Source organism: Myotis myotis, unplaced genomic scaffold (assembly GCF_014108235.1).
Source record: "Myotis myotis isolate mMyoMyo1 unplaced genomic scaffold, mMyoMyo1.p scaffold_m19_p_3, whole genome shotgun sequence".
In the NCBI taxonomy this organism is placed as follows: domain Eukaryota; kingdom Metazoa; phylum Chordata; class Mammalia; order Chiroptera; family Vespertilionidae; genus Myotis; species Myotis myotis.
The window spans coordinates 211,682,470-211,709,742 of NW_023416335.1; the positions used below are offsets into that span (position 1 = coordinate 211,682,470).

General features: G+C 63.1%; 1 protein-coding gene across 6 annotated transcripts in view; it reads left to right on the forward strand.

Moving 5' to 3' along the window:
• Positions 1-23,249, forward strand: part of PRR5 (proline rich 5) — a 46,471-nt gene extending 23,222 nt beyond the window's left edge. For 3 of the 6 annotated variants that reach the window (XM_036297982.1, XM_036297986.1, XM_036297980.1), the window contains 7 exons: positions 6,779-6,859; positions 8,771-8,819; positions 10,168-10,225; positions 14,585-14,676; positions 15,007-15,147; positions 20,751-20,886; positions 22,323-23,249. In XM_036297982.1, the coding sequence (XP_036153875.1) occupies positions 6,779-6,859; positions 8,771-8,819; positions 10,168-10,225; positions 14,585-14,676; positions 15,007-15,147; positions 20,751-20,886; positions 22,323-22,774 (1,009 nt within the window). In that variant the 3' untranslated portion in view covers positions 22,775-23,249. The remainder of the gene's footprint in view (positions 1-6,778; positions 6,860-8,770; positions 8,820-10,167; positions 10,226-14,584; positions 14,677-15,006; positions 15,148-20,750; positions 20,887-22,322) is intronic. The other 3 variants (XM_036297983.1, XM_036297984.1, XM_036297985.1) reach the window with 3 other exon arrangements.
• The last annotated feature ends 4,024 nt before the right edge of the window (positions 23,250-27,273 follow it).

The window sequence follows — 27,273 nt, forward strand, 5'->3', positions numbered from 1 at the left end:
CCTGCATGCCCATCCCTCCATACAGGACCCACGTGGAGACAGTGAAAGAGGGAGTCTCGCTGGGGACTCTCATTGACCCAGTGGCTGCGCACCGTCCTCACAGGCGTTGTCCCCTCTCCCAGAATTGGGGACACAGACACAGCACCCCTCCCCCCTCTGCTGTGGTGTCACGGGAGGAGCCAAGCAGCCTTAATTAAAACCCCAGCTCTGCCCCTTCCCTGCGGTGTGGCCTGGAGAAAGTCACTTCACCTCCCTGGTCCTCAGTTTCCTTACCCATGAAATGGGCTGCTGTAGGGATTAAACGTGAAGGTGGGTATTAACACCCTCAGCACAGTGCCCGGCATGTAACGGGTCCCCTGTCACTCATAACTCAGGCCCCAGCTCCTGCCAGGGTGGGCCTGCAGGGTTGGGGTGGGCCTGCAGGGTTGGGGTGGGCCTGCAGGGTTGGGGTTGGGGAGGTTCCTCGGGAATCTGCTGGTTCCTGAGCTTCGTGAGCTGCACCAGTTGCGGTCGGCCCTGCCTGGTGTCCCCCAGACAGAGGTGGGGGCACCCTGCGGTCAGCTCTGCGTCTCCCCTGAGAGGTCACCTGGTCCCTCTGCCACTTTTTACTTAAGGGACTTGGGAACCTCCGCTCCGTTCTGTTGCTGGGCCTGGCGGGCTGCTGAGGAACGTCCCTCCCCATAGCAGCGCCCACAGGCCCAGGCCGCTACCCCGCCATCTGCACTCCTAGCGTGTGCCCGCCCCCTCATGGCCCTGGGCTCACTTTGCCACCATCACAGCCCAGGGAGGGGGACAATTACCCCCCCCCCCCAGTTTAGAGGCACAGAGGGGGACACAGTGCCCTGGGAGACGGGCCCACATAGGACATGGCAGAGCGAGTCCTCCCTCCTCCCCAGGCAGAGGGGGACTGAGCCAAGAAGGGAGCAGGGTGCCCCCCGCCAGGTCCCTGAGTGACGCCGATGGGGGCAGGGACCTCTGGGCTTCGCATGGCCCCCCGCCGGGCCCACAGGACAGCAGCCGCGGGCAGGACGCCTGCAGTGGGTCCTGCCTTGCTGAGTTGACTCCTCATTTCAAGTCCAAGATGCACCCCCTTTTGTCTGTGTGACCGCATTGGTGTCCCGGGGCCACCGTCACACATCGCCACAAACTGGGTGACCGAAAACAACAAGTTTCTTCTCGGGATTCTGGGGCCAGAGGTCCAAACCCAGGAGGGCGGGTCCTCCCTGCCTCCGGGGGATCCGTGACTGGCGGCACAGCATCCAGGCTCCGCCTCCACTTGTAGGGCGTGGGGGGGGGGGGGCCTCCAGCTCTGAGAAGGTCGTGTTCTGAGATGAGGATGGAGGGAGCTCCCCAGACCCCAACACTGGTCCCCCACACCTGCGTTTGGGGCAGAGGGTGCTAACCATTGTGATACCCTGCTCCTTGCCAGGCCTGATCTGCCCCAGTGCTAAGGTTTGGAGAGCCCAGCACCTGCCCCACCTAGACGTTAGAGTGGAGGCACCGAGCCAGGCAGGAGCAGGGGAGAGTGTGGGCCACGGGGTGCCGGTGACACTTGTCACTCTCCCCACAGACCCGCCTCCAAGGCCTGGGGTCTGAGCCCAGGTGTGACTTGAAGCCACTGCCCAAGGACATGTGTGAGATCACGTCCCACTGGGGCTGGCGACGTGTGTTTTGGCGGTGAGGGCCCGGAGGCTGGAGCAGTCCCCCTGGCCTGCACCCTCCTGGTCCTGGAGGGGGCCCTGGCCCAACCCCCACAGTGCTCCCCACCCCGATCTCAGCAATGCTGAGCCGTCACAACATCCAGACTCGGGTGGGAGGAGCTCCTTGCATCCCCGAAATAACTCCAGGTGGGACGCAGGACCCCCATCTTGCAGCTGAGGCTCAGGGAGCCCAGGGGACGCCTGCGCTTCTGCCCCAGGGGGGGTCTCCGGGCGGCCAGGGGAGGTGGTTGGAAGCCTCCAGGTGAGCAGTCTGGTTGAGGGGGGTGGAGGCCTTGAGGGCCTGTCGACCCCACCTCCTCGCTCTGGGCCAGGCCCTAGATCCCGAGCCCCCTGCCCCTCCAAGGTGGTCCGCATGGGGTCAGCAGAGTGGTGACCCCCTGAGATTCCCCGGGACCTGGGAACACGTTATATTGCGAGGCAGAGGGGACTTTTCAGGTGTGGCTAAGTTAAGGCGCTTCGGGCAGGGAGGTTATCCAGGTGGGCCCAGTGTCATCGTGAAGGCCTCTGAGACAGGGGATCAGAGTGAGAGCGGCCGTGAGGATGTGAGCAGGAGGCTGTAGAGCAGCGGTTCTCAACCTGTGGGTCGCGACCCCTTTGGCGGTCGAACGACCCTTTCACGGGGGTCGCCTAAGACCATCCTGCATATCAGATATTTACATTACAATTCATAACAGTAGCAACATTACAGTTATGAATGTAACTAATGTAACGAAAATAATTTTATGGTTGGTCACAACATGAGGAACTGTATTTAAAGGGCCAGAAGGTTGAGAACCACTGCATGGAGGGAAGATGGAAGGAGAGGCTGTGGATGGAGGGAGGATGGAAGGGGAGGCTGTGGATGGAGGGAGGAGGTGAGCGGAGGCTGTGGATGGAGGGAGGAGGTGAGTAGGAGGCTGTGGATGGAGGGAGGAGGTGAGCAGGAGGCTGTGGAGGGAGGGAGGAGGTGAGCAGGAGGCTGTGGAGGGAGGGAGGAGGTGAGCAGGAGGCTGTGGATGGAGGGAGGAGGTGAGCAGGAGGCTGTGGAGGGAGGGAGGAGGTGAGCAGGAGGCTGGAGGGAGGGAGGAGGTGAGCAGGAGGCTGTGGAGGGAGGGAGGAGGTGAGCAGGAGGCTGTGGAGGGAGGGAGGAGGTGAGCAGGAGGCTGTGGAGGGAGGGAGGAGGTCAGCAGGAGGCTGGAGGGAGGGAGGAGGTGAGCGGAGGCTGTGGATGGAGGGAGGAGGGGAGCGGAGGCTGTGGATGGAGGGAGGAGGGGAGTGGAGGCTGTGGATGGAGGAGTGTCGGCATGAGGACTTGAGGCGCCTCTCCAGCTGGGAAAGGTCGAAACCGAAGACCCTGGTGGAGACTTCCCTGCCTTCCCTCTGCAGGGAAACAGCTCTGCCTTGTTTTCAGCCACTCGGCTTGTCCTCCGTCACCACAGGCGGGACAGCCACACACTGCCCCCCCCGCCCCCCCCCCCGCCGTGCCTGGGCCTCCCCCTCCCCCTCCTGTGGCATCAGAACCTGGCTGCACAGCTCACAGCCCGGTAGATGGGGAGGTGCGCCCAGGCAGCTGGGAGGAATGGGCTCTCACCTCCCCTCTGACCCTGCCGGAAGGGGCAGAGCCCAGGCTGGGGCTCACTGGGTCGGTGCCGCTGGAGAAGAGCTCCAAGCCTTTGCCTGCGTTGGGTACGCCGCCCCCCCCCCCCGTTAGCCAGGAGCCCTGGGGGCGGGGTTAAGCCAGGGGGACTGAAACCAGGGTATAAGTGACACCTGTGTGCTGAGGAGCAGGTCAGCCTGCCCACAGGCCACACACCCCCCTTCCCAGGTGGTCAGATTGGGGCAGGATGGGGGGCAGGATTGGGTTCCCACACCTGCCTCCCTGAGCCTTTCACCTGGGCGGGGAGAGGGGGCCGGCAGCCCCCCACTTCACTCCTCAGGGCTGGGTGTGACCCCCTGGGGTACCGATGAGGACACTGGGCTCTGTCACCCTTGGATGGAGAGGTGGGGAGGCCCTCTGGGGGCAGCAGCGTGAGGACACCAGCAGGGCCCCACTCCCCCCACCGCATCCTCAGAGGCCTTGGAGGCGGGTCCAGAGCAGGGGAGGGGCCCATGGAAGGACAGGGGTCCCGGATGTACGTTGCCCTGACCCACAAGAGGCCATGCTTTGGGTGGCTCCCACCCCTCACTCTCTGCCAGGCAGGTGGGCAACAGAGAGGCAATGCCCAGCTGGGTCCCAGCCACTCGCAGTCCCACACTAGCCTCCACCCAGGCCAGGGTGCCGCCAGTGCCCCCAGAACCCCACAACTAGCCCCTCCTCCCCCAGTCCTGGGCAGGCCTGTCCCACCAGCCCTGTGCCCATCCGGTGCCCGGGAAGAGGCTGGGACGCGGCCTCGTCTCGTGTCCTACGTGGGGAGGGCCAGGCCCTCTGAGGGATGGCCCAGTGAGGGCGGCCGCTGGAGGGCGGGGCCCCTGGAGGGGAGGCCGCCTGCCGGGACCAGGGCCTGCCCTCCTCTGGCTAAGGCGGCCACAGCTGGGGCCTCTGGGGTTTCACTTCTGTTTTGGGGGCAGGACCAGTCACATGGGCCCTCTCACCCTCCCCACCCTTCCTCTGGGGGCTCAGCAGGGTTTGTTTACCCAACGTGGACTTGGGAGAAGCTGGAACCTCAGCCCGAGAGAAAGGGAAGGAGCGGGTCGTGCCTGTCCCCCCGCCCTGACCCCCACCCCCACGTTTGGGCCGGGCTCCAGGCTGGGTGTGACGCTGGGAGGGGCCGCCTGGGTGTGACAGTCCCCACCTCACGTGCTGGTCGGAGGGAGAGACTGAGGAACCACAGAGCAGATGGCCCCAGAGCCTCCGAGGCCCTCCTCACCTGTCACAGCTGCAGGGCGCCGGCCCCCTTCGCCTCCCTCAGGGGCTGTGCTGAGTCCCATTGTGTGGATGGGGACACTGAGGCACGGTGGGCGGACGTTTGGCCCAGGCGTGCGGCCAGGAAACCCGGAGCTGGGATTTAACCCACCCGCTCTGAGCCAGCCTGGGTGGGGGCTGGAGGTGGGCAGTGGGGTGAGAGCTCAGGTGACCCGATGGGCGGGGCTGCTCAGACAGGAGGTGACAGAGTGCAAGGCCAGGGCAAGTTCCGCCGGTGGCGACAGGGCTGGGTGGGGCCGCCTGCACCACGCCCCCCCCCCCCCCAAGCTCCCCAGCAGCCCCAGCAGGCTGAGAGTGAGGTCCCAGCTGTCGGATTCCAGGGGCGGCTGCGCCAGGACAGCTGGCTTCCTCGTGGCCATTAGACTCCCCCCGGGTTTTCCCTTTTTTTAGTCTGTGTCTGGGGAGCTGGGTGCGTAGATCCTGGCTGTGGCCGAACCTGAGGCTGACTCCTGGCCAGGCCGGCGTTTCATCCTCACAGCAGCGGGGCGGGCACACGCAAGACCCGCATCTCACAGACAGGACACAGGGCAGAGGTCGCACGTCCCTGGACATGGGAATAGCAGCCTTCCCACGCCAGACCCCGGAGCATCGGGTGACGAGCATCCGGGCGGGCGCCGGGCTCAGCTGGGATCAGCTGTAGAACCGGGCACGTCCCCACATCGTGCGCACAGCGCTCAGACCCTCCACCCACCAGAACGCGGGGCCCTGTCCTGCCCGCCCTGCAGGGCCTCAGCCAGAACCCGCCCGGGCCTGCTGCCTGCGGGAGGTGCAAGGGGAGAGCCGCAGCTGTCGGGTGAGCTCTGTGGCTGCCCAGAGGGGCCTTGGCCTCTCTGAGCCTCAGTCTCCTCGTCTGAAAAGTGGGCAGCCAGCCTGGTGGCTGGGAAGGGTGGGGCTGGCGAAGGCAGTCGGGGCAGCAGGAGCTTGGTGGCCTCTGCCCGCCCTGTGACGTGACCAGCACGTGTCCCGCTGACCCCTGCTCACCAAGTCACACAGCCAGTCGGGTGGTGAACCTCAGCGGGTGGCCAGTGGGAGGGACTAACAGGAAGGGAATTGGCGGCAAAGTGCTGGGACATGAGTCTACACAGAGGGGTGAGAGAGCCGGGAGGGCTTCATGGAGGCCGTGGCCCTGAGCCGAGGCTCCGATCTGAATAGCTGCTTGTCTAGTGGACGGGAGGAGAAGGCTGCCTGCGGGCAGGAGAGGCAGTGGATGCAAAGACCCAGAGGGCGCCCCCCCCCACAGGCCCCGTAATCGGGATGAGAGTGTAGGGTGCCCGGGAGTTCGGGAGCGGTCACTCCCGAGGAGCCTCGAATGCCGCGCCCAGGCCTGCTGTGTCTGCGCGTGGGTGGGTGCCTGGCAGGGAAATGATGGGCGCAGCGGAGGAGGGGGAGGCCGTGGGTCCAGGTCCAGGTGAGCGAGGAAGGCCCAGGGGCAGAAGGGAGTGGGGGGCGGGGGCGGGGGCGGGGGCAGCAGAGACCTAGCGGGCAGGATCAGTTGGATTCGGAGGGTGGGGGAGTCGGGGTGAATTTCACCAGATACTTACCAGGCTGCCTCTCTGAGCCAGGCACTGGGCACAGACGTGAGCAACACTCTGTAAGGGTGGAAACAAGTTACCCGAACGAATCACACATTCCGCACAGAAAGTGCGCAAAAGCTGACGGCCCCCTGTGATCTGAGGGCAGGAACCGGGGGATGGGAGGGGGCCCAGGCAGCCAACAGGCCCTGTGGGCAGCGCCGGGCAGGGCTGGTGCAGATCCCGGGCCTGCCGCTCGGGGCTGGGGCAGTAGCTCGGGCTCGGGCACCTTGATGCCCGGGGTGAGGGGCAGGGGGAGGGGGGGTGCAGCTTGGATACGTTGGGGAGTGCGACCCGGGCTTGGAGGGCTCAGGAGCACGGGCAGGGAAGGGGAGTGTGGGGGTACACAGGAGTCCTGGAGGGGGGATGGGCGGGGCCCAGCGCACAGGGGAGGCTGGGACACAGGATCTTGGGATTGAGGTTGGGGTGTGGACGGGATCCCACCAGGACGGTCCACCCCTGCTTCTGGCTGGACCATCTGTTCCCCGAGCCCAGCAGGAAGGCTGCCATGGAAACGGGGCGGGGGGCGGTCCTGGGGGCTGGGAGGGTCCCGGGTCTGGGCACAGCGCTCCTCTCCCCCGCAGCATCCACAGCGGGGTGATCGCCGTCTTCCAGCGCAAGGGGCTGCCCGACCAGGAGCTGTTCACCCTCAACGAAGGCGTCAGGTGAGTGGCTGTGCCAGCAGGCCCAGGCCCCGGTTTGTGAGGGGCAGGGAGGGCTGTGCCAGGGTGGGAGGCCCCTGCCAGCCCCCCCCCACCTCCCGCCCACCCGGCCCCAACCCGGTCCACCAGCCTCACCCAGATCCACCCTGAGAGCTGCCCCTGGCGCTGCCTCTGGCCTCCGCCCCGCCCTCCCCAGGACATCTGCTCAGGCTCAAGATAACGCCCACATCCATTCTGTGACCCAGGAGGGACCCACCTGCCCAGCGAGGGGAGTGGCATCCCTGGTCGCCCTCCTTTCCTGTGAGCACCAAGGAAGGAGCCCCAGGGGCCGCTTCCCGGAATCTGCCAGGCGGCTGCCATAGTGCTGGGTTGTAGTGGAGGTGGCCAAGGCTCAGAGAGGTCGAGAGACTTGCCCAGGGTCACACAGCTGCTACAGGAGGCATGTGCCGCCTCTGTGCTGTCCCCTTCCGCCCCGTTGATCTCAAGGCGGGAATAGAAGGGTAATTGGGACAGGGGTCCCCCCTCTCCCCCAAGCAGGACAGACAGGGCCAGGGAGGGAGGGAGGGCCAAGGAAGCGGAAGCGTGAGAGCAGGTGCTTGTGGCCTCCCAGGCCCACGTGTGGCCACCCAGGCGGGGGGCGGGGGAAGGGCCAGAAGCCACCGGGGGTGTTTGTTGGGCTCACGCAGCCCTGTGTTCCTAACAGGCCTCTGCTTAGGGAGAGGACTTGTCGCAAGCCTGAAGAACTTGCCGTGTTTAAGCAACAGAACATAGGAAATATTTCCAAATTCCTGAGCAGAGCACCGGCACAGGCCTCCAGCAGTGTCTACCCCCTTCCCCTCCGCGGCATAAACAGCATGGGGAGGGGGGGGGGGGCGGGAGGGGGAGGGGCAACTGTAACACCAGAACACGTACCCTCCTCACCAGCCCTTGGGGACTGAGTAGAACAGGGGCTCCCTCCGGAGTGTGTGTCCGGGGTGGGGGGGGCAGCGATGTACCCCTGGGCCCCAGGACCCCCTGGACAGCCCCGTGATCCTTATCCAAGAAGCAAGTAGAGGTCAGGTGACTGGGCCAGTTAGGCTGTTTGGGGCAACTTCTTCTCTTTTTTAGACAAACACAATCTTTTTATTTACCACAGTACTGCCAGACTTAGTACAGTACGTCTTTTTAAAAATATGTATTTTTCTATTGATTTAAGAGCAGAAGGGAGAGGGGGAGAGAGAGAGAAACATTCAGTGATGAGAGAGAATCATCAATCAGCTGCCTCCTGCACGCCCCACACTGGGGATCCAGCCCGCAACCCGGGCCTGTGCCCTTGACTGTCAGAACCGTGACCTCCTGGCTCACAGGTAGAGGCTCAGTCTCTGAGCCACACCCTCCGGGCTGGGCAGCTTCTGTTTAGCAGATTCAAAACCAAGTGCCGGGAACTGTCAGGTGACAGCAGCGCCTTTCTTTTGAGAGTTCGCTCTGTGCCAGCCGCGTGCCCTGCGCTTCCCATGCCTCACACTCCACAGCGCCTGAGGAATGGCCGCCTTATCATCCCATTTTACAGATGAGGAAACTGAGGCACAGAGAGGTCGTAGTTCGCTCGAGGTCAGAGGACTGGTCACTGGAGCCGGGATTAGGCCCCTGACCCCAGGGCCTGTGGGTCCTTGAGGGCTGTCCCCACCCCAGCTCTTCCCCATCGTGTGGCCACATTAAATTATGTGAATTGAATTTGCGTTGATCCCACAAGAGCCTGTGACCAGCCATCCATGGCCCCATTACCCGAGGTTTCCCCTCAGTTCTCGAAGCTCGTTTGTGCGATGAGGCTGCGCCCTGCCTGGAACATTCCTGCTCCTGAGCCAGGAAGGGAGGGGTCCAGGGCGCCCTCTGACCCCCACTCTCCCTCACTCTCCTCTCCCCTCTTGCCCACAGGCAGCTGCTGAAGACAGAGCTGGGGTCCTTCTTCACGGAGTACCTGCAGGTGGGTGGTCCCGCTCCCTGGTGGGTGGTCCCGCTCGCCAGGTGGGTGGTCCCGCTCCCTGGTGGGTGGTCCCGCTCGCCAGGTGGGTGGTCCCGCTCCCTGGTGGGTGGTTCCGCTCTCCAGGCGGGTGGTCCCGCTCGCCAGGCGGGTGGTCCCGCTCTCCAGGCGGGGGGTCCCGCTCTCCAGGCGGGGGGTCCCGCTCGCCAGGTAGGGGGTCCTGCTCCCTGGTGGGTGGTCCTGCTCTCCTGCCCAGCTGGGATTGCTTCCTGAGCTGGCCAGGAAAGACCAGGGCTCACACACCCTCAAGGGCACCTGGAGCATGACTCAGTTTCCCCATGTAGCCACCGCTGAGGGCTGTGAAGGTTAAATAATAAATTCAGGTGAGGGCTTAGCACGGTGCCTGGCACGCGGCAGGACCCCGGGGCTTTGCTGTCACTGGCCCACCTGCTCCTGGGCGTCCCTGCGGGCCCCTGACGTCGTGTTTGGGTCGCCTCACAGCCCCTGTGCCCTGAGCCACGGAGGGTCAGCGTCGCCAAAGCCCCTCTGGCCCAGGCCCTGCCGCACTCCTGGCCCCCCATCCGGGCAGCGGGCCTGCAGAGCCGCGGACACACGGGACCTGCCGGGGTCACACGGCTGTCGAGGCGTGATTCACACGCCAGGCGTGCGCCCGTTCAGCTGCCCCGCTCCGGGGTTTTAGTGAAGTCACAGCCCTGTGACCTCACCACTGTCTAGTTCCAGATCTTTCCCTCACCGCCCCCCCAAAGAAACCTCGACTTTATCATCAGCCCCAGGCCCCTCCCCCCGTAGCCCCATGTCACGGGGATGGAATCTCACACGTGCCTCTGTGTCCGCTTCCTTCGCTGAGCACACGTGTCCTGTGGCAGGTGTGGGCGCCTCGTTCCCTTTTACAGCCGAATAACATCCCATTGTGTGCACCCCGTTTGTCCACTTGCCCTGGGGGACACGGGGGCATGTGCACCTCTTGGCTGTTGTGAATGGGGCTGAGACCCCTCAGCCGGTGCCCAGGGCGCCGCCAGGACCCTGCAGTCCCTCGTGGCCGCCCTGCGTGCTCCAGCGCCCTCCCGTGGCCGTGGGGGTGAAGGCAGCCTGCCTGCCGGCTCAGTGGAGGCTCCAGGCGCCACCTGTCTTTGGGGTTGTCCCTGCGGCCACCTCCTGTCTCGTGACAACCCCTGGTGGGTCCGTGGTCCGTGTCCTCCCAGGCGAGCTGAGGGTCAGGCTGGGCGGTGGGAGGTGGCATGTCGGTGAGCCCCTTCCCGCTGGGCCTCGGCTGCCCCCCAGGAGCCCCGGACTCCCTCAGGCGGTGACGGCGTCTCCGTGTGCCTTTCAGAACCAGCTGCTGACAAAGGGCATGGTGATCCTGCGGGACAAGATCCGCTTCTACGAGGGTGAGTGGCAACCCGGCCGGACCGTGCGCTGGGCCAGGCTGCTGGCTGGGTGGCTGCTGGGCATCGTGGCTGCCACCAGGGAGGGTGGCACAGCAGGTGGGCCCGTGGGAGCCGTGGACTGCCAGCCTCGCCTGGGCTCCAGGGCTCTGGGTGGGCCACGGGGCCCTCCTGGTCGGGAGGGCTCAGAGGGACAGAAATGATGCGTCAGGGGCGGCAGGGCTGAGGCCTGACCCCGGAGGGGACCTCACTGGGGAGAGCATCTGCCCCCCAACTTGCAGGGGCCCAGGAGGCCCGAGAGGTGTCGAGGAGAAGGCCCTGCCTCACCCCCGGCCCCCAGCAGCCTGGAAACCGCAGGCCTGAGGGGAAGAGGCTGGAGCAGGTCGCTGACGCCTGTGGGGAGCAGCTGGAGGGGGCTCCCTGCCGGGCGGGCTGGGAGGATTCTCTTTAATGCCACACCCACCCCATGCGGCCTCTGGGTCATTGTTCCCATCGCCAGCTGGGGAGCAGTGCACTGATGATGGGCGGCTTGTCCCTGGCCACACAAGGAGGGGAGGCGGGATTCGAACCCCGGCCAGCCTGCTCCAGGGCACACACCTTTGCCCTCTGGAGCCCGTGAGTCCCAGCTGGCCTCTGCCCGGCTCAGGCCTCAGCAAGTAGGGAGGGTCCTGCCCGACCACCCTCCTCCAGGCCCTGAGTCTCAGCGGGGCGTGACCAGTCCACACCCTCGGACTCCCAATGTCCCTGGGGCCACGGCCGAAGGGTGTGCCCCCTTAGGGAGAGGTCAGGCAATGGGAGAGCCCAGCTCACCCGAGGAGCCTTCGCAGGTAGCGTCTTCTGTGCCCAGGCCGGGGCTGGGTTCAGGGTCCATGCACATTCGTTGAGCACCTACTGTGCACGGGCACAGAGTACATGCTTGTTCTGTAGACACTTCCTGACTCTGCTAACTCACTGGGTCCCCCAGCAACCTGTGCAGGAGGTACCATTGTTGTAGCCCTGAACATATGGGGAAACTGAGCCACAGTGGGGTTCAGGAACGCCCAGGCCACGCGGCTGCTCCACGGCTCCTGAGCCCACTCCTCTCTCCGCTGCTCCAGATGCCTCCTCGAGTCCTCACTCTGACCTGGAGAGAAGGGGTGTTGTTCCATTTTGCAGAGGAGGAGACAGGCCTGGCGGGCTGGCGGCTCTGGGTGAACTCCGAGCTGTGTGCCCCGTTCCTTCCACAACCCCCTGCCCCCCTCTCCGGGGCCCAGCGGGTGGAGCTGCTGAGGCAGGAGCCTGAGAAGGGCCACAGGACCTCAGCTGTGCGGCTGGAAGGTTCCGGGCCAGCTTCCTGGAGGAGGCAGCACGAAGCCTGCAGGCCGGGCAGTGAGGGTTTGGCACCTGGCGGAGACGCCCGCCCACGCCCCTCTCCTGACTCGGCACATTCCCGTGGAGTCTGCGCCTCCCACCAGCGCCAGCCCAGGGGAGAGGGGATCCTCGGAGAAGGGGAGCTTTGTGTGGCTGGGTGGAGTCCTGCCCACAGCGGCCGTGTCCACCAGGCCGCCCAGCAAGGATTGCCAGCCCTGTCCAAACCCCCTGGCCTCAGGGACAGGCCCGGAGCCCGTTCTCATCCAGCCAGAGACGCAGCCTTTCCTTCTGGCTCAGTGTCCCCGTCTGAGACTGAGGGGTTGGCCGGGCTCCATCCACATGCTCAGCACGTGCCAGCGCCCAGGCGGCCCTGGGGACATGAAACGGAGGAGACCCAGGCCCTGCCCAGCAGGGCCTCACAGCCATGCGGGGACACCAGATGGCAAAGTCCAGTGTGCTGCGTGTCAGGGTGAAGGGATTGGTTTCATTGGCAATCCGGGAGGGCTGCATGGAGGTGGCGGCCTTTGAGTAGAGCCTCGGAATATAGTCTGTTCCGGAAGACATCTGACCCCCTTCAGCCCTGCAGTGGGAACAGTAACCGACCTGTCACCCTGAGAACAGCCTCGAGAGCCTCCCACCCCAGTTTGGGTCCCAGGGCGAGTTCTTCCTGGAGACTGCTGCCTGCGCCCAGCCATGACCTTGCCCGTGGCTCTGATGAACAAGGTGGCGGCCCCTGGGATGGCCCCAGACCCTCACCACTGCTCCTGTCGCCGCCCCCATGGAGGCCTTGAATGTGGGCTCCCAAGCAGTGATCCCTGCAAATGAGAAGCCTGGAGGCCAGCCAGGAGGTGGAGGCTCCTCCCCGGGACGCGTCCCAGGCTGTCGTTTGGTGGTCTCAGCGCGGTGGCTACTAGGAGTGGACTCCAGCCGCAGCCAGGATGACCCCCTCAGCAGCCAGGCCCGTGGTCATCACTGTCCCTGGTAACTCCCCAAGCCAGGCTGAGACCCGAGCCGACATCCAGGCCTCAGAGTCGGCCCTCAGCGCGTGGCAAAGGAAGACTGACCTGCCCCCGGGACAGAACGGCTTGGGCCACAGCCGCTGCCTGGGCCCTGCTGAATGTCAGCAGGGACATGGCCCACCCGGTCATCGTGGCCACAGCCACACTCCCTGAGCTCCTGATCGTAGCCCTGTGCAAGTGGGACAGCTATTGCACCCATTTTACAGAGAGCCACACTGAGGCTCGGGGTGCGGGGCTCCCCTGGGGCCCCACAGCAAAGCTTCAGCTCCGTGCTGCCTGCCTGTCACCCCCAGACCTCAGTCCCCAGCAGGGATCCTGGCCAGTGGGCGAGGCCAGCGTGCGGCTCCGGCCGGGCCTGGGCTCCTGTGTTACGTCTGCTTTCCATGGCCTTTCTGCTCCGGGGCCTGGAGGGTGTCCTGAGCCCGGCGGACGCTGGCCTGGCCCACGCCCTGGGCACCCCACGCCGGCCTAGCGACAGCTGCCTTCTTGCTGGCGATGGCGGAGACCTGAAGGGACCTCTGTGTTCAGGCAGAGCCTCTGGGGCCGCAAGCACCCGCCTGTCCTGCCGCAGACCCAGGTGGGCCCCGGAGGACGGGGACTGGCTGCTTGGCAAGGAGCCCAGTGCCAGCAGACGGCCGAGCACAGAGGCCGGACCCCCGTCACTGCCAGCCAGGCTGGACTGGGCCTCCCTGGGCGGCCCCAGCCAGGCCCCCCTCCTGGAGCTGGGCTCCGACACAGACCTGGGGCTTTACAGGCGGAGGGAGGGGGGCCCAGAGCGCAAGGAAGTGAGAAGAAAGACCAAGGCTCTTGTCTGACTCTAGTTCCCATGGAAACCTCCGGCGGTCAGACAGGAGCAGTGCAGTCTGGGAGACCTGCCTGCTGGGGCACCTGCCCCTCCTCACCCAGAGATGCCCACCGCGCCCCTGCTGGTGCCTCGTTGGCTTCTAGGTGGGGGCCGGCTCCTCCCGCCCGGCAGCCCCTCATCCGAACTCTGCTCTTCCCAGTGGGAAGGCGAAGGGTCCACACTTTGCATTTCCTGGGGGTCCCCGGCCAGCCCGGGGCCCTCAGCTGCCCCACCTCCCGGGGTGGGTCCCCTGAGCATGGCACCACTCCTCCTCAGGGCACAAATGCCGCAAAGCTGGTCCAACCGCCTGCTTCCCGCACGTCTACTTCTGTGGTCACACCCAGGATGTTGGTCAGTGCAGCAAACATCCTATATCATCTTGGATCACACCTCCTCTCCTCTCCTGCCTGGGGCGTGTTGCTGTGGTTGGAAATGGTCTCCCTGCTCCCCAGACCACCACCGCCCCTCCCCCCACCCCCCACCCCCCACCCCCGGCCAGGCAGCCTGGGTTTCAGGAACCCAGGCCCTTGAGAAGGACCTTGAACCTCTTGGAGACCCCGTGCCATCGTCCTCACAACTGCTGTTCAGTGCCCTGCTTCCCTGCATGCAAAGGGGCTGGGACTCTTTGGGTCCCCAGGGGAGGGCCTGGCACCGTGTAGATGTTCTATAGATGGACAGACTGGTGGGAGAGTGGAGGGAGGGAAGGAGAGGCGCATGGGTGGGGGGGTTCCTCAGCTGCCTGGCGGGTGGTTACCGGAATGAGACGAGAGGAGACAAGGATGTGAGCAGAAGCTCCGGGGGGGGGAGGGGGGGGCAGCACTGGTACAGGTCTGGCCCCTGTGTGGGCCTGGTGTGGGCAGGACCGGGGACCGGCAGCGAGTGCACACCAGCACTTCCTCTGCACCAGGCCCTGTTTAGCTCGTTTCATTCATCTTAATGAAGAAACAGGCCCAGAACGGTTAGAGTGGACCCCGGGCCACCGAACTGCCAAGGGCTCTGGGCCCTGCCTCAGAGGCGCCTCCGGGCCCGGGACCCAGCCTGACCCAGGAGGCTGGAGACGGGAGACCATGTCCAGTCCGACCCGACCGGGGAGGGTGTGAGTTTCTGCCGCGCCTTTCGGACGGGCAGTGATGGCTCCTGTGCCCACAGGACAGAAGCTGCTGGACTCGCTGGCGGAGACGTGGGACTTCTTCTTCAGCGACGTGCTGCCCACCCTGCAGGCCATCTTCTACCCAGTGCAGGTGAGCAGCCCGACGCCCCGGGCCCCCCGGCCACGGTGACAGCCCGGCCTGGCCTGGGGAGGGACACCCTTCTGCCCCTCGCTGCCTTTGCGGGCTGTCTGCACCCACAGCGGGGCCAGGCACGCTGCCCCTGGCCCTCTCAACCTGCTTCCCACCCACAAGATGGAAATAAGGCAGCTCCTTCCTAAGAGCCCTACAAAGCCTGAGCAGCACGTAGTAGGCCGTGCTCAGCGCACAGTAGGGGCTCTGTGTGTGACAGGTCAGTGGGTCCCTGCCCCTGTGTCTGGGGTCGCTCGTGACCGGCGGGCGTTGCGCATCCTGTGTCCGCAGGGCAAGGAGCCGTCGGTGCGCCAGCTGGCCCTGCTGCACTTCCGCAACACCATCACCCTCAGCGTGAAGCTGGAGGACGCGCTGGCCCGCTCCCACGCCCGCGTGCCCCCCGCCATCGTGCAGATGCTGCTGGTGCTACAGGTGGGCACACGGCCGGGCTCGGGCAGATGGTGTCTCAGGCCAGACCCCTAGAAGCAGCGCCGAGAGGAGGACCTAGGTCCACATGAGTCAGGGACGGGATGCTGTCAGGAGGAACCTGGGGCGGGGAGTGAGCAGGAGCAGGAACGCAGCTGGCACACTAGGGGGCAGGGCGCTGGGCGCTGGGCAGAGCCCGGGGTTCCGGGGAAGGTCCCAGGAGTGTGACCAGGACCAGCATTATCCCTCCTGGGCAGGGCGGGGCCTTCCACCTCCTCAGTCAGCTCCTGGGGCTGTGGGCCGCCTCCCCCACGCCCCACGGCAGTCCCGACAGCTGGTGGGGAGGCTCTCATCTGAGGGGGCAGCTCTGGGGAGGGGGCAGCTGCGAGCGGCTGGCAGCCACACGCCTGGCAGCTGGGGGGTGAGTGGCCTGCCCAAAATGGGATATGGCGGGCCACCAGCAGCCTCCACTGCAACTCGGCCTTTCTGCCTCCCCCGGGCCCCGTGCAGGCCCGGCAGCCGGCACTGTGCTGGCTCAGCTCAGTGTCACAGGACCGGGGCGGGCGCCGGCAGGGAAACAAGGCCAGCAGCCCGGCCACCCAAGTCCGGCGGCGCTGAAGCCCCGCTCACTGTCTGGATCCCCTGCGTGGGAGTCCGGCTCACGCAGGGTCAGCGGGCTGGGCCTGCGGCCAGGCAGCCGGGAAGATCCCAGAGCACGGGGGCTGGTGACGGGGGGCCGCCGTCCCAGGCGGCACTGCTGGCCGCTGAGGTGGCCGGGCAGCTCTGGGGGCAGCAGGCCGGCCAAGCCGGGATTTCGAGGGTGTCGGGTCAGACCTGGCCGGGTTGAAGCTGGGGGCCTCGGCGTGTGATGGAGTGAGGCCGCCTGTTGGCAGGCAGGTTCAGGGATAATGGGGAGACATTGGATGGAAAGCCCCCAGTATGCCCCTGGGAGCAGGGGATTTAGAGCCAAGGAATAAGGTCCCACCTGGATCCCAGGAGCCCCATCCTGTGGGTGGCCAGCTGGGTGGTGCTGCCCCCTGGTGGCCACCGTGCCTCATGCAGCTTTCTGGGCTTGGCCCCCTGGCCCCCCAGGCTGTCCTTCCTGCTCCTTGTGGGTGCCTCCCCAAACCACAAGGTTCTGCCGCTGCCCCGCCCCCCACTTGGCCCACACTTTGAATGACCTTGTCCCAGTGAACTTGTCCCCACTGCTTTCAAGTTCCAGATGGATCTGAAGTCACAGCTGCTGGTCAGCCTGTGTTGAGGACCTACTGTGCGCCGTGCTTCACCCGCAGAGTCACGGTTCCTTCTCAGGGGATCCCATGAGCCAGGGAGCAGCCCTGCCTCTGCGTGCACACAAAGCATGCAGCCCCTGGGCCCCCATTTCCTCTCGGCAATGGGAGCAGAGCGCAGACTCCAGAAACAAGCTCTGGAAATGAAATGACAAAGTTCATGAGAAGCCCAGCACAGCTCGGCGGTGTCATGCTCGTCCCGGCACTGCTGCTGGGGATGGAGACAGGACCAGGGAAGTCCGGGGTCCTTTACGTTCATCCGGATGACAGACGGACGGGCCACCCAATGAATCCCACCCCCTCCTCGTCCAAGCACAGCTGGGTCTGTGGGGTCTGTAGTGATGTCCTTTTTCATTTCTGATCTAGTGGTTTATGTCTTTCTTTGTTAGCATGGCTAGAGGATTATTAAATTTATTGAGCTTTTCAAAGGACTAGCTTTTTTTTTTTTTTTTTTTAAATATATTTTATTGATTTTTTACAGAGAGGAAGGGAGAGAGATAGAGAGTTAGAAACACCGATGAGAGAGAATCATCGATCAGCTGCCTCCTGCACATCTCCTACTAGGGATGTGCCCGCAACCCAGGTACATGCCCTTGACCGGAATCGAACCCGGGACCTCTCAGTCCGCAGGCCGACGCTCTATCCACTGAGCCACACCGGTTTCGGCAGGACTAGCTTTTGATTTTGTTGATTTTTCTCTGTTGATTCCCGTTTTCAGTTTCATTGATTTCTGCTCTGATTGTTGCGTTTTTTTCTTCTGCTCACTTCAGACTTCATTTGCTCTTCTTTGTGGAAGCTGGTTATTGATTTTGGATCTTTCGCTTTTCTGATATACCCACTCAGTGCTATAAATTTCCCTCTAAACACTGTTTTTGATGCATTTCACCAGTTTGGGCGTTATAGCTACGTTTAGTTCAAAATCTTTTAAAATATTTCCTGGAGAACCAAGATGGCGGCATAGGTTAACGCCGGAGTTTGCTGCTTTGAACAACTACTTCAAAAGTGAAACCAAAAAACGGAAGGGACATCACCCAGAACCACAGGAACGCTGGCTGAGTGGAAGTCCTACAACTAGGAGGAAAGAGAAACGCATACGGACACTCAGAGGAGGCGCAGTGCTGAAGTCAAATTCTGAGGTGCGGAGTGCGCGGAGCGGGCTGGCGGCGGAGGGCGCGGTTGGCGTTTTCAATCGGGAGGGAGTCGCAGACTCTGAGCTCCAGATCCGGGCGAGTCTTTAGGGTCCCAGACTCAAACGGGAGAAGCGGGACTGTCTGGCTTCGGTCAGAGCGAGTGCAGCTTTCTCTCTGAGCTTTGCAGCCGGTGCTGGGACTCAGAGAGGCAGAGCCCCTGGGGACAGGACTGAGAGCCGCCATAACTGCTCTCTCCGGCCCACCCTGTTGATCCTGTGCGACCCACCCCGCCCAAGCCCTGCACACAGGCATTTGCCGGATAGCCTCAGGCAAAGGCTAGATTAGCACCTCCCTAGAGGACAGAAGTTCTCTCACTGCTGACACAGCTGATTCTCATAGCCACTTGGTCTGGAGGTCAAACCCTCCCTGGTATTAGCTACAACAATCAAGATTTAACTATAAGACTGCGAACAAAGACCACTAGGGGGTGCACCAAGGAAGCATAACAAAATGCGGAGACAAAGAAACAGGACAAAATTGTCAATGGAAGATATAGAGTTCAGAACCACACTTTTAAGGTCTCTCAAGAACTGTTTAGAAGCCGCCGATAAACTTAATGAGATCTACAAGAAAACTAATGAGACCCTCGATCTTATATTGGGGAACCAACTAGAAATTAAGCATACACGGACTGAAATAACGAATATTATACAGACTCCCGACAGCAGACCAGAGGAGCGCAAGAATCAAGTCAATGATATGAAATGCGAGGAAGCAAAAAACACCCAACCGGAAAAGCAAAATGAAAAAAGAATCCGAAAATACGAGGATAGTGTAAGGAGCCTCTGGGACAGCTTCAAGCGTACCAGCATCAGAATTATAGGGGTGCCAGAAGATGAGAGAGAGCAAGATATTGAAAACCTATTTGAAGAAATAATGACAGAAAACTTCCCCCACCTGGTGAAAGAAATGGACTTACAGGTCCAAGAAGCGCGGAGAACCCCAAACAAAAGGAATCCAAAGAGGACCACACCAAGACACATCATAATTAAAATGCCAAGAGCAAAAGATAAAGAGAGAATCTTAAAAACAGCAAGAGAAAGAAACTCAGTTACCTACAAGGGAATACCCATACGACTGTCAGCTGATTTCTCAACAGAAACTTTGCAGGCCAGAAGGGAGTGGCAAGAAATATTCAAAGTGATGAATACCAAGAACCTACAACCAAGATTACTTTATCCAGCAAAGCTATCATTCAGAATTGAAGGTCAGATAAAGAGCTTCACAGATAAGGAAAAGCTAAAGGAGTTAATCACCACCAAACCAGGATTATATGAAATGCTGAAAGGTATCCTTTAAGAAGAGGAAGAGGAAGAGGAAGAAAAAGGTAAAGATACAAATTATGAACAACAAATATGCATCTATCAACAAGTGAATCTAAGAATCAAGTGAATAAATAATCTGATGAGCAGAATGAACTGGTGATTATAATAGAATCAGGGACATAGAAAGGGAATGGACTGACTATTCCTGGGGGGGAAAGGGGTGTGGGAGATGCTGGAAGAGACTGGACAAAAATCGTGCACCTATGGATGAGGACAGTGGGTGGGGAGTGAGGGCAGAGGGTGGGGCGGGAACTGGGAGGAGGGGAGTTATGGGGGGGAAAAAAAAGAGGAACAAATGTAATAATCTGAACAATAAAGATTTAATTAAAAATATATATATATATACACACACACACACAAAAAAATATATATATATTTCCTGAGGTTTCGTCTTTGACTCGGGTATGATTTACAAGTGAGTTGTTTGATCTCCATGTATTTGGGGATTTTCCCAGTTATCTTTCTGGTACTGATTCCTGGTTACATTCACAGGGACCTGAGAGCAGACGTTGTGTGCTTTGTACTTTTTAAAATGTAAGATGTGTTTTCTGGTCCCGAGTGGGGTCTGTTTGGCGAATGCTCCAGGGGCTGGAGAAGGATGTGTCTTCTTCTATTCCTGGAGGAGCTGGGGTACGGGCGTCAGTTACGCCCGGCGGATTGCTGGCGGCGTCGGGTCAGCTGCGTCCGTGATTCCTGCGGCAGGACCATGTGTCTGAGAGGGGTGCAGCGTCTCCAGCTGTGAGGGCAGATTCGCGATTCTCCCTGCACTTCCGTTAGCTTTTCCCTCCGTCGTTTGCTGCTCTGCTGTCAGGCGCGTGTGCGTGAAGGGTTGTATGGCGTCTGAGAGAACTGGCCCCTTGCCGTGTGTACGGACCTTCTTCTCCCTGTCACGTGCCTTGGTCTGGAGTCTCCCTGTCTGAAACTGACACAGCTGCTCCTGCTTTCTTCCCGTCGGTGGTCGCCGGCACAGCGTCCTCCCTTCCTGTTCATCCACGCGTGTCTTTGTGGTGTGAGTGTGTTTCCTGAGGGCAGCAGAGTGGGGTTCTCTTGCTGTCTCGGACTGTCATTGATCGTCACCCTGAGTGTATCCTGTTCCTTACTGACAGCCCTGAGGAGTGATGTCATTCATTCATTCGGCCATTCACCCATCCGTCCATCCCTCCATCCACTCATTCATTCACTCATATATCATTCGCTCAGAAAGCACGACACGCCCGCTGAGTGCCGGCCCCTGCGGGGGTCCTGGGGACGCTGGGCTTGCCCCTGGTCAGCACGCCCCAGGCCGTCCTGTGCGCAGCCTCATTCCTCAGGCTTTGGCTCGGATGAAACCGGAGGAGGAGATCCCAGGAGGGGCCAGGAAGGTGCCGGCTGAGACCCCTCACGGGGAGCACCGAGGGGGCGGGCAGCTGTCCGGTGGACGGGCCTTGGATGTGGACCAGGCCTGGCCCACGGGGCAGCCTTTCCCGCCTGCAGCGCTCCACGGCGGCGAGTGAGGACGGGCCGGGGCCACGAGCTTGCCCCTGCAGGACGTCCAGAGCCTCCAGGGAGCTGCGATGGGGACCCTCCAAGGGGCGGACTGCAGGATGCCCAACTGCACGCGACCACAGGGTCCTTTTCCCCCGGGCACCACGGCCGCCCAGACCCACAGCTGCTGGGGACAGAGCAGAGGGGCTCAGAGCAGGACAGAGCCTGAGGCCGCAGCTCGAGGGGCTGGGAGGAGGGCAGGGTGTTGGAGGGCTGTGAGCCGGGCCCGGGGTGAGCAGCGGAGCCTGCTGTGGGTGACCCTCCGCCCCTCCCTCTCGCAGGGCGTGCACGAGTCCCGCGGCGTGACCAAGGACTACCTGCGCCTGGAGACGCTGGTCCAGAAGGTGGTGTCGCCCTACCTGGGCACCTACGGCCTCTACTCCGGCGAGGGCTCCTTCACACACTCCTGCATCCTGGGTAGGGGTCGTCGGGGCCTTGGGCGGGCGCAGGCGACCGCTGGGCCCACCCACCTCTGCCCAGGCCCAGGCCGTGTGCCTGGCCCTGGTCACTCTGAGAGGGGTCCCCTGGGGTCCCTCCTTCAAGGGCTGAGGGGGGCCAGTGGGCAGACACCGTAGTGGTGTGTGACAGCTCCCCTGACAGCCCAGCGGCGTCCTCTGTCCCCGAGGAGTCAGATCCCTGCTCAGTCCTGGGAGTCAGGGGTTGCCCGGGCAGAGCGTACAGCACGTACCCGAGCCCCAGAAATCCAGGCTCACCTGGGGAGTCCCAGGGGAGGAGTGGGGTTAGGGGTGAGGGCGCTGGCATCCTGGGCTGCCTGGCATGACCACAGAAACCAGCTCATTGCTCCTTTAAGGGACGGACAGCCCACGGGTTTACTCATCAATGGAAACTGAGCACCTACTGTGCGCCTGTGCCTGGTCCTGGTCCTGGGGGTTCAGTCGAGACCAAGCCCCACCCTCAGGCTCTCGTCCGCCAGGAAAGGCAGACCAATGAGTGCACAGTCCCCGGATAAGTCCCCAGGGGGTCGTGTGCCCGGGTGACCTGAAGGCTGTGGGCAGGGAGCTCAGGGGAGGAGGAGCCTGACCTGGGAGGTGGAGGAGGACATCCCGGCCCCAGCGAGGGGACAGCAGTGTAAGGAACGTCCTCATCCTGCGCCCCCCACCTGCCGGGCACGTCTCAGCTCCGGGAACCCTAGCGGCTGGAGGGGAACCCTGAGATGCCCAGGTTCTCTGAGGCCCTGGATGGCCCTTAGGGTGAGGGCAGGGTGAGGGTGGAGCCTGCCTCTGGTCCAGGAAGGCCTCTGAGCAGCTCCGCACACTCAGCCCTGCCTCCTGGTGGCTCTCTGTGGAACTGCGGGTCCTGAGTGGGAGTGGAGACCTCCCCGGCCCCCCAGGGCTCCTGGGACGCGAAATAAACCCCAGCCCTGACCTCATGCCGAAGGGCCCCTGGCTACTTGCCCCGGTGTGGCACCGCCCCCTGGACGTGCGGACCCCCTCGCGGGCTTGTCCTCCCGCGCCCTCCCCCGCGCACATTAGGACTCCAGCTCTGAGGACGGCTCTGATCTGCCCAGGAGAGCGCTGGTGGGGAGCTGTGTTGACTTTGCACAGGGGGACACGTGACAATTGTCTTAGCCCCCAACCCCCACCTGCTGAGCAGGTCTCCACTCCCACGCAGGACCCGCAGCTCCACAGCGCCCCGCGGAGGAGACGGGAGGCGGGAGCCCGTTGCCCTTCCCGCCCTCGGCCTCTCGCGGGGGGCCTTTCCGTGCCCGGCCCGTGCGCTCAGGAGGAGGAAGGGCCTGGGACACCCGGGTGCCGCGGTTTGCCCCGTGGCCACCCCGTCCGCCTCCCCCGGCCTCCAGCCTGACGCCTGTCCATCCGTCTGTACGTCCGCAGAAAAGCACCTGCTGCGCCGCTCCCGCTCCGGGGACGTCCTGGCCAAGAACCCGGTGGTGCGCTCCAAGAGCTACAACACGCCGCTGCTGAACCCCGTGGCCGAGCACGAGGCCGAGGGCACGGCGGCCGGGGGCGCGGGCATCCGCCGACACTCCGTCTCCGAGATGACGTCCTGCCCCGACGCGCCCGGCCAGGGCCCCGCGGGGGACTGCACACCCTCCCCGGGCGCCCAGTCGGGGCCCTGCCCCAGCAGACTGTACCCCCCGTCGCAGCCCCCGGAGCCCGGGCCCGCCTGCGGCTCCCCGCCCTCCTCCAGCCCCGAGCACCTGGTGGACCAGATCCTGGAGTCCGTGGACTCGGACTCCGAAGGCATCTTCATTGACTTTGGCCGGCGCAGCGGGTCGGGCGCCTCGGAGTTCGAGGGGGCCCGGGGGCGGCAGAGCATCGTGTGAAGGCCGCGTGTTTTTTACAGAGCCCCAGTGTGTGCCTGCCTGTGTGTGTGTGTGTGTGTGTGTGTGGTTTTTACTCTGTCCCCGCCGGTCCCCGGTCAGCCTCGGCCACTGCAGCATCTCCCTCTTCGTTGGAAAAACCATCGCTGCTCCCCTCCCCCGGCCCCAGTGCCACTCTGTTCTGGGGCGTCTGCACCCGGGGCTTCGCCTGCCTCCTGCAGGTCACCCGGTGCACGGGCCACCCTCACGTGCGTAGGACGGGCATCACCACTCACTCCACCCAGCACGCCACGCCCACACCCGCGGAGACTGCGACTGGCCATTGGCCAGGCCCCAGAAGGACCCTCAGACCCACCTGCCACCTCCCCACTCCCCACAGCACACCCTGTGGGTGACTGTCCCAGACCCTGGGCGCCGCCTGCCCGCACTTGCCATGGGCAGGACGAGGGAGGAATAAAACTTGTCAGCCCTGCTCGTGGTGGAGTGAGCTCCCTCTCACGGACACTAATCCTGGGCATCAGGCCCCACCCTCGTGACCTCATTTAACCTTAGAGACCCCACCTCCAAATACAACTCCACGGGGGTGAGGGCTTCAGGAGGAATTCAGGGGACATAGTTCACTCCATGGTGCCCTGGTGGGTGATGGGCCCATTCCTCCAACAGCGAGACCCCCAGGCCCGTTCTGGAAGCCGAGGGGCACCGCGGAGGGAGCCCAGCTGGGTCACTGGAGCCTCCTACCCCCGCCCCCCCATGAAGAGGTGGCATCTAGGAAAACAGGAGTCTTCCCAGCATCCTGACTGCACCTGCTGAGTTTATATTTGGGGGTACATATGTGCATCCCAAAACGCCCTTAAACCGGGGTGCCCTCTGGAGTTTATTGATTTCTAGAGAGCAAGGGAGAGAAGAAACATGGATGTGAGAGAAACATTGAGCATTTGCCTCATGCACGCCCCCTAGTGGAGCATGTGTCCTGAACTGGCATGGAACGGGCAACCTTTCAGGCACTGGGTGATGCCCAACCCACTGAGCCACCCCTTCCAGGGCTAACGTGCACGTACACACGGCTAAGTGCACTGGTTTTGAATGAACAACCGGGCGAGTGTTTTAGAAGTGAACCTACTGATGTAATCATATCAAACTGGCGGTTTCCAGCCCCAGGAAGCCCCATTCATCTCCCAGTCGCCTCCTCCTAGATGGACAAAGAGACTGAATGGGGCGGCAGGAGGGACCCAGAGGTGGAGTGGAGTGTCCTCAGGGCCTTGGACAAGCTTGGCCGTCACCTGTTGTGCAGTGGCCTTTTCTCCGCCCCCTCACAGAGTCTGAGGGCCCTCCAGTGCCCTGTGGGGGTGAACTCACGTTCCATAGGATGTTTCTCTGCAAGACTGGCCTCGGGGTAACCGTCTCCGTAGATCTCAGACAGCCATCCCCAAACTTGCAAATCCCAATTCCTGATGCACAAAATACACAGGAACCCGACAGTCCCAGGCCTTCACCCTCCCCCAAGCCTGCCCCAGAGGACTCTCCCCCTTCCTCCCCCTCTCTGCCTCGGGGCCTTTGCTCCGACTCTTCCCTCTGCTCCCCCTCCTCTTCCCACCTGGCAAGTTCTCACTTAACCTCCAAGGCCCAGCTACAAGGTGGGGCTGTCTCCGAAGGCCCTCGGTCTTGTCCCCACTGAACACCTGCGTCCCTCCGTCTCCCCCCCCAGGAACTCTCACAGCATCACAGCCTGCTCCAGCCTGTGTGTCTCCCTCGCTGGACGACGGGCTCCCTGGAGGCAGCCTCCTGCTCTCTGGACTCAGAGACACCGGGGCCTGGGAGGCAGGAGGTGCCGGAGGCGCCAGTTTCTCCTCCTCTAGTTCTAGCCACACCTGGTCCAGCAGGCTCGCCACGGAGCACTTCACGTGTGGCTGATGCACCCAAGCGACTGGATTTATTTTCCGCTTTTAAAACCTAAATTTACGAACCGAAACCACGTGCCATGCTTTCCCAGTAAACACGGTGTATTGTTTTGGTAGGATTACATTTCACTTCAGCCGTTGAGAATTTATTATCTGGATTGAGATGCGTTTTCAGAGCAAAAGGTTTCGAAGACAGAGGGAAAAAAGAATACATTCTCTTATAATACTTTTCTATATTTATGACAAGTCATAATGGTAATATTTTGGATTTACTGAGTTAGATAAAATCCATTATTGAAGAGAGTCTCATTTTCTGGCTAGAAATTTAAAAGTAACAGAGAGGCTTGCTTTATATTTCTATTGGACCGTGCGGTTCTCCATTTGAAGGGGGAGGTGCCTGGTAGACGTGGAGCAGACGGGGCGCTAGGCAGCCTTCGTGAAGGGGGCGGGCATTTCAGGGGCTGGAAGCAGCCTGCCAGCTCTCAGCCCGACCAGGCGTCCGCAAGGCCCACACCCGAGGCCACATGACCAGGAGCAGGGTCCACAGGGCAGGAGGGGACGGTCAGCTGCCGCCACCCGGGAGGGCGTTTTCTGTGCTGGGTCTTGCATCTAGAGTGCCACCGACCCCGGAACCAGGGTCGGAGGACCTGGGACCCGGGCTGACACACCGTGGCAGGAGGTCCTGTTTGGGGTCCCGGGTACCCGTCTCTGCAAGGCTGCCCCAGGCAGAGGGCGCGAGTCAGCTCCGGGCTCTCAGAAGGCTGGGCTGGAACCAGCGGTGGAGGGGACAGGGAGGCACATTCTAGCGGTCAGCCCCGCCCGTGGGAAGGAGGGCTCCTCACCAGCAAGGCTGGCCGAGGACGGGGGGATGGGAAGGGGCCTTGAGGATGAACTGGGTCCTTAGCGGCCCCAGGGCCCCGCGGGGTCTCAGTCAGAGCCCCCCGAGGCGGCCCAGCCGGTGAGGGCCTGGGCTTCCTCCGCTGCGGTCGGGTCCCTCCCAGGGTTCAGAGCATCACAGCCTCTGACTGCGCCAGGCTGGGCCCCTGCACGCGGCCCCAGGGACCTGCCTGCAGGTGAGTCAGTGCAGGAGGGACAGAGACAGGGCCTCGGTCGCCTGGGCTTTCCCGGGGTCCATGCTACCCACCCACCGGCTCTGCCCTCCCTGCCCCCTGCTGCTCCCACCCAGCTCACAAAGGTGGCCCTGCTCAGCCACGCGGAGTCCGTACGGGCTGGTGAGTGCACAGCGCTCTGTCCTGGCCCGACCTCCTCCTGCACCCCAACCCTCCTCAGCCGGGCTCCTCACAGCACGGTGCACCCCTACGCAGGGAGAGGGGCGCCGTGAGGGTAACCCCATCCCTCTCACACACGCACACATGCGCAGTGCTCCTCATTGGAGGCAGGGACTGGGCTCACAGAGCGGCCATGGATGCTGGCCGCCGAGCCCAGCCGTCCAGACGCTGGGGCAGCTGAGGGCCAGGAGGCTGCCCTCCCCTGAAACCGGACACAAATGGGTCCAGGCCGCCTGTCACTCCAGGAGCCACTTAAGCAGAGACGGGGCTGAGTCGCACAGGGGTGTCTATTCCAATCCTGCCGGCAGCACGGGAGCATCGGCTCAAGACACTCGGCAGCTCTGGGCTCCAGTCCCTTCAGCTGGGAGATGGGCATAAGGCCCGGCTTCACGGGACTGGGAGGGCGGCTGGGAAGCCCTGTGCTCGGCGCCCGGCCTGGAAAGGCCCCTGACACGCACTTGCCACCCTCGCCTCCTCCCTGGGACCATGAGGAGTTGGGAGCTGAGGGAGCCCCGGGGGCATCCCCTCCCCCCTCCTGGGCTCTCTGTCTGGGTCTGGCCTCTCTCTGCCCTGAACACACCAGCAGCTCTGCTGGCCGCGCGTCCGTGTGTCCAGAGCAGCTCCGGGTCCAGGTGTCTCGTGGCAAAGCCTCTGAGCCGGTGGCCTGAGGGCTTCGATCAGTGTCTGTGGGCGGCTTCTCCTCGGCTCCTCAGAGTGGGTCCTGGTCTGCGGTCTGCCCCCTGCCCCCTGCCCGCCTCCCCTGGAGCTGGGCCCACAGGCGGCCTCCCCGCCCCAGGCTGCCTGTTTCTGTCCACCTCCTGGGACAGTGTGTTCCTGGCACAAGCACCTCCTGTGCACCGGGCTCCATGCTGGGCCTGGGCCGTGGGGAGGGGCCGCCCGGCCACGCCAGCCTGCGCTGCAGGTGGACAGGACGCTGCGCACCCACAGGACACGCGCTTCCTAGTGCCTGCTGTGCCCCACACACTGCTCCCCCTTTTCCACAGTGACCGGAGCCCCAGAAGCTCATGGCCACTCCGCCTTCCTCCATTGACGGATGGACAGCCATCCACAGGACGCCCAGGGCCTGCGTGTGTGCTAAGTCAGACCTCATTCTTACAAAGGCTGCAGGTCAATTTCCCGACTTGCATTGGGGGACTGAGGCCCAGGGGGGCAGTGACTTCTCTCAAGCAGAGGCCTCTGTGGGCCCCAGGGAGCCGCGAGTCTGGCTCTCCAGTCTGGGTCTCGGGTTCTGGGGGAACACTCTGGGGAGATGCTGACCCAACAGGAGCCCGTGAGGCAGCCCGGATGGAGCCGG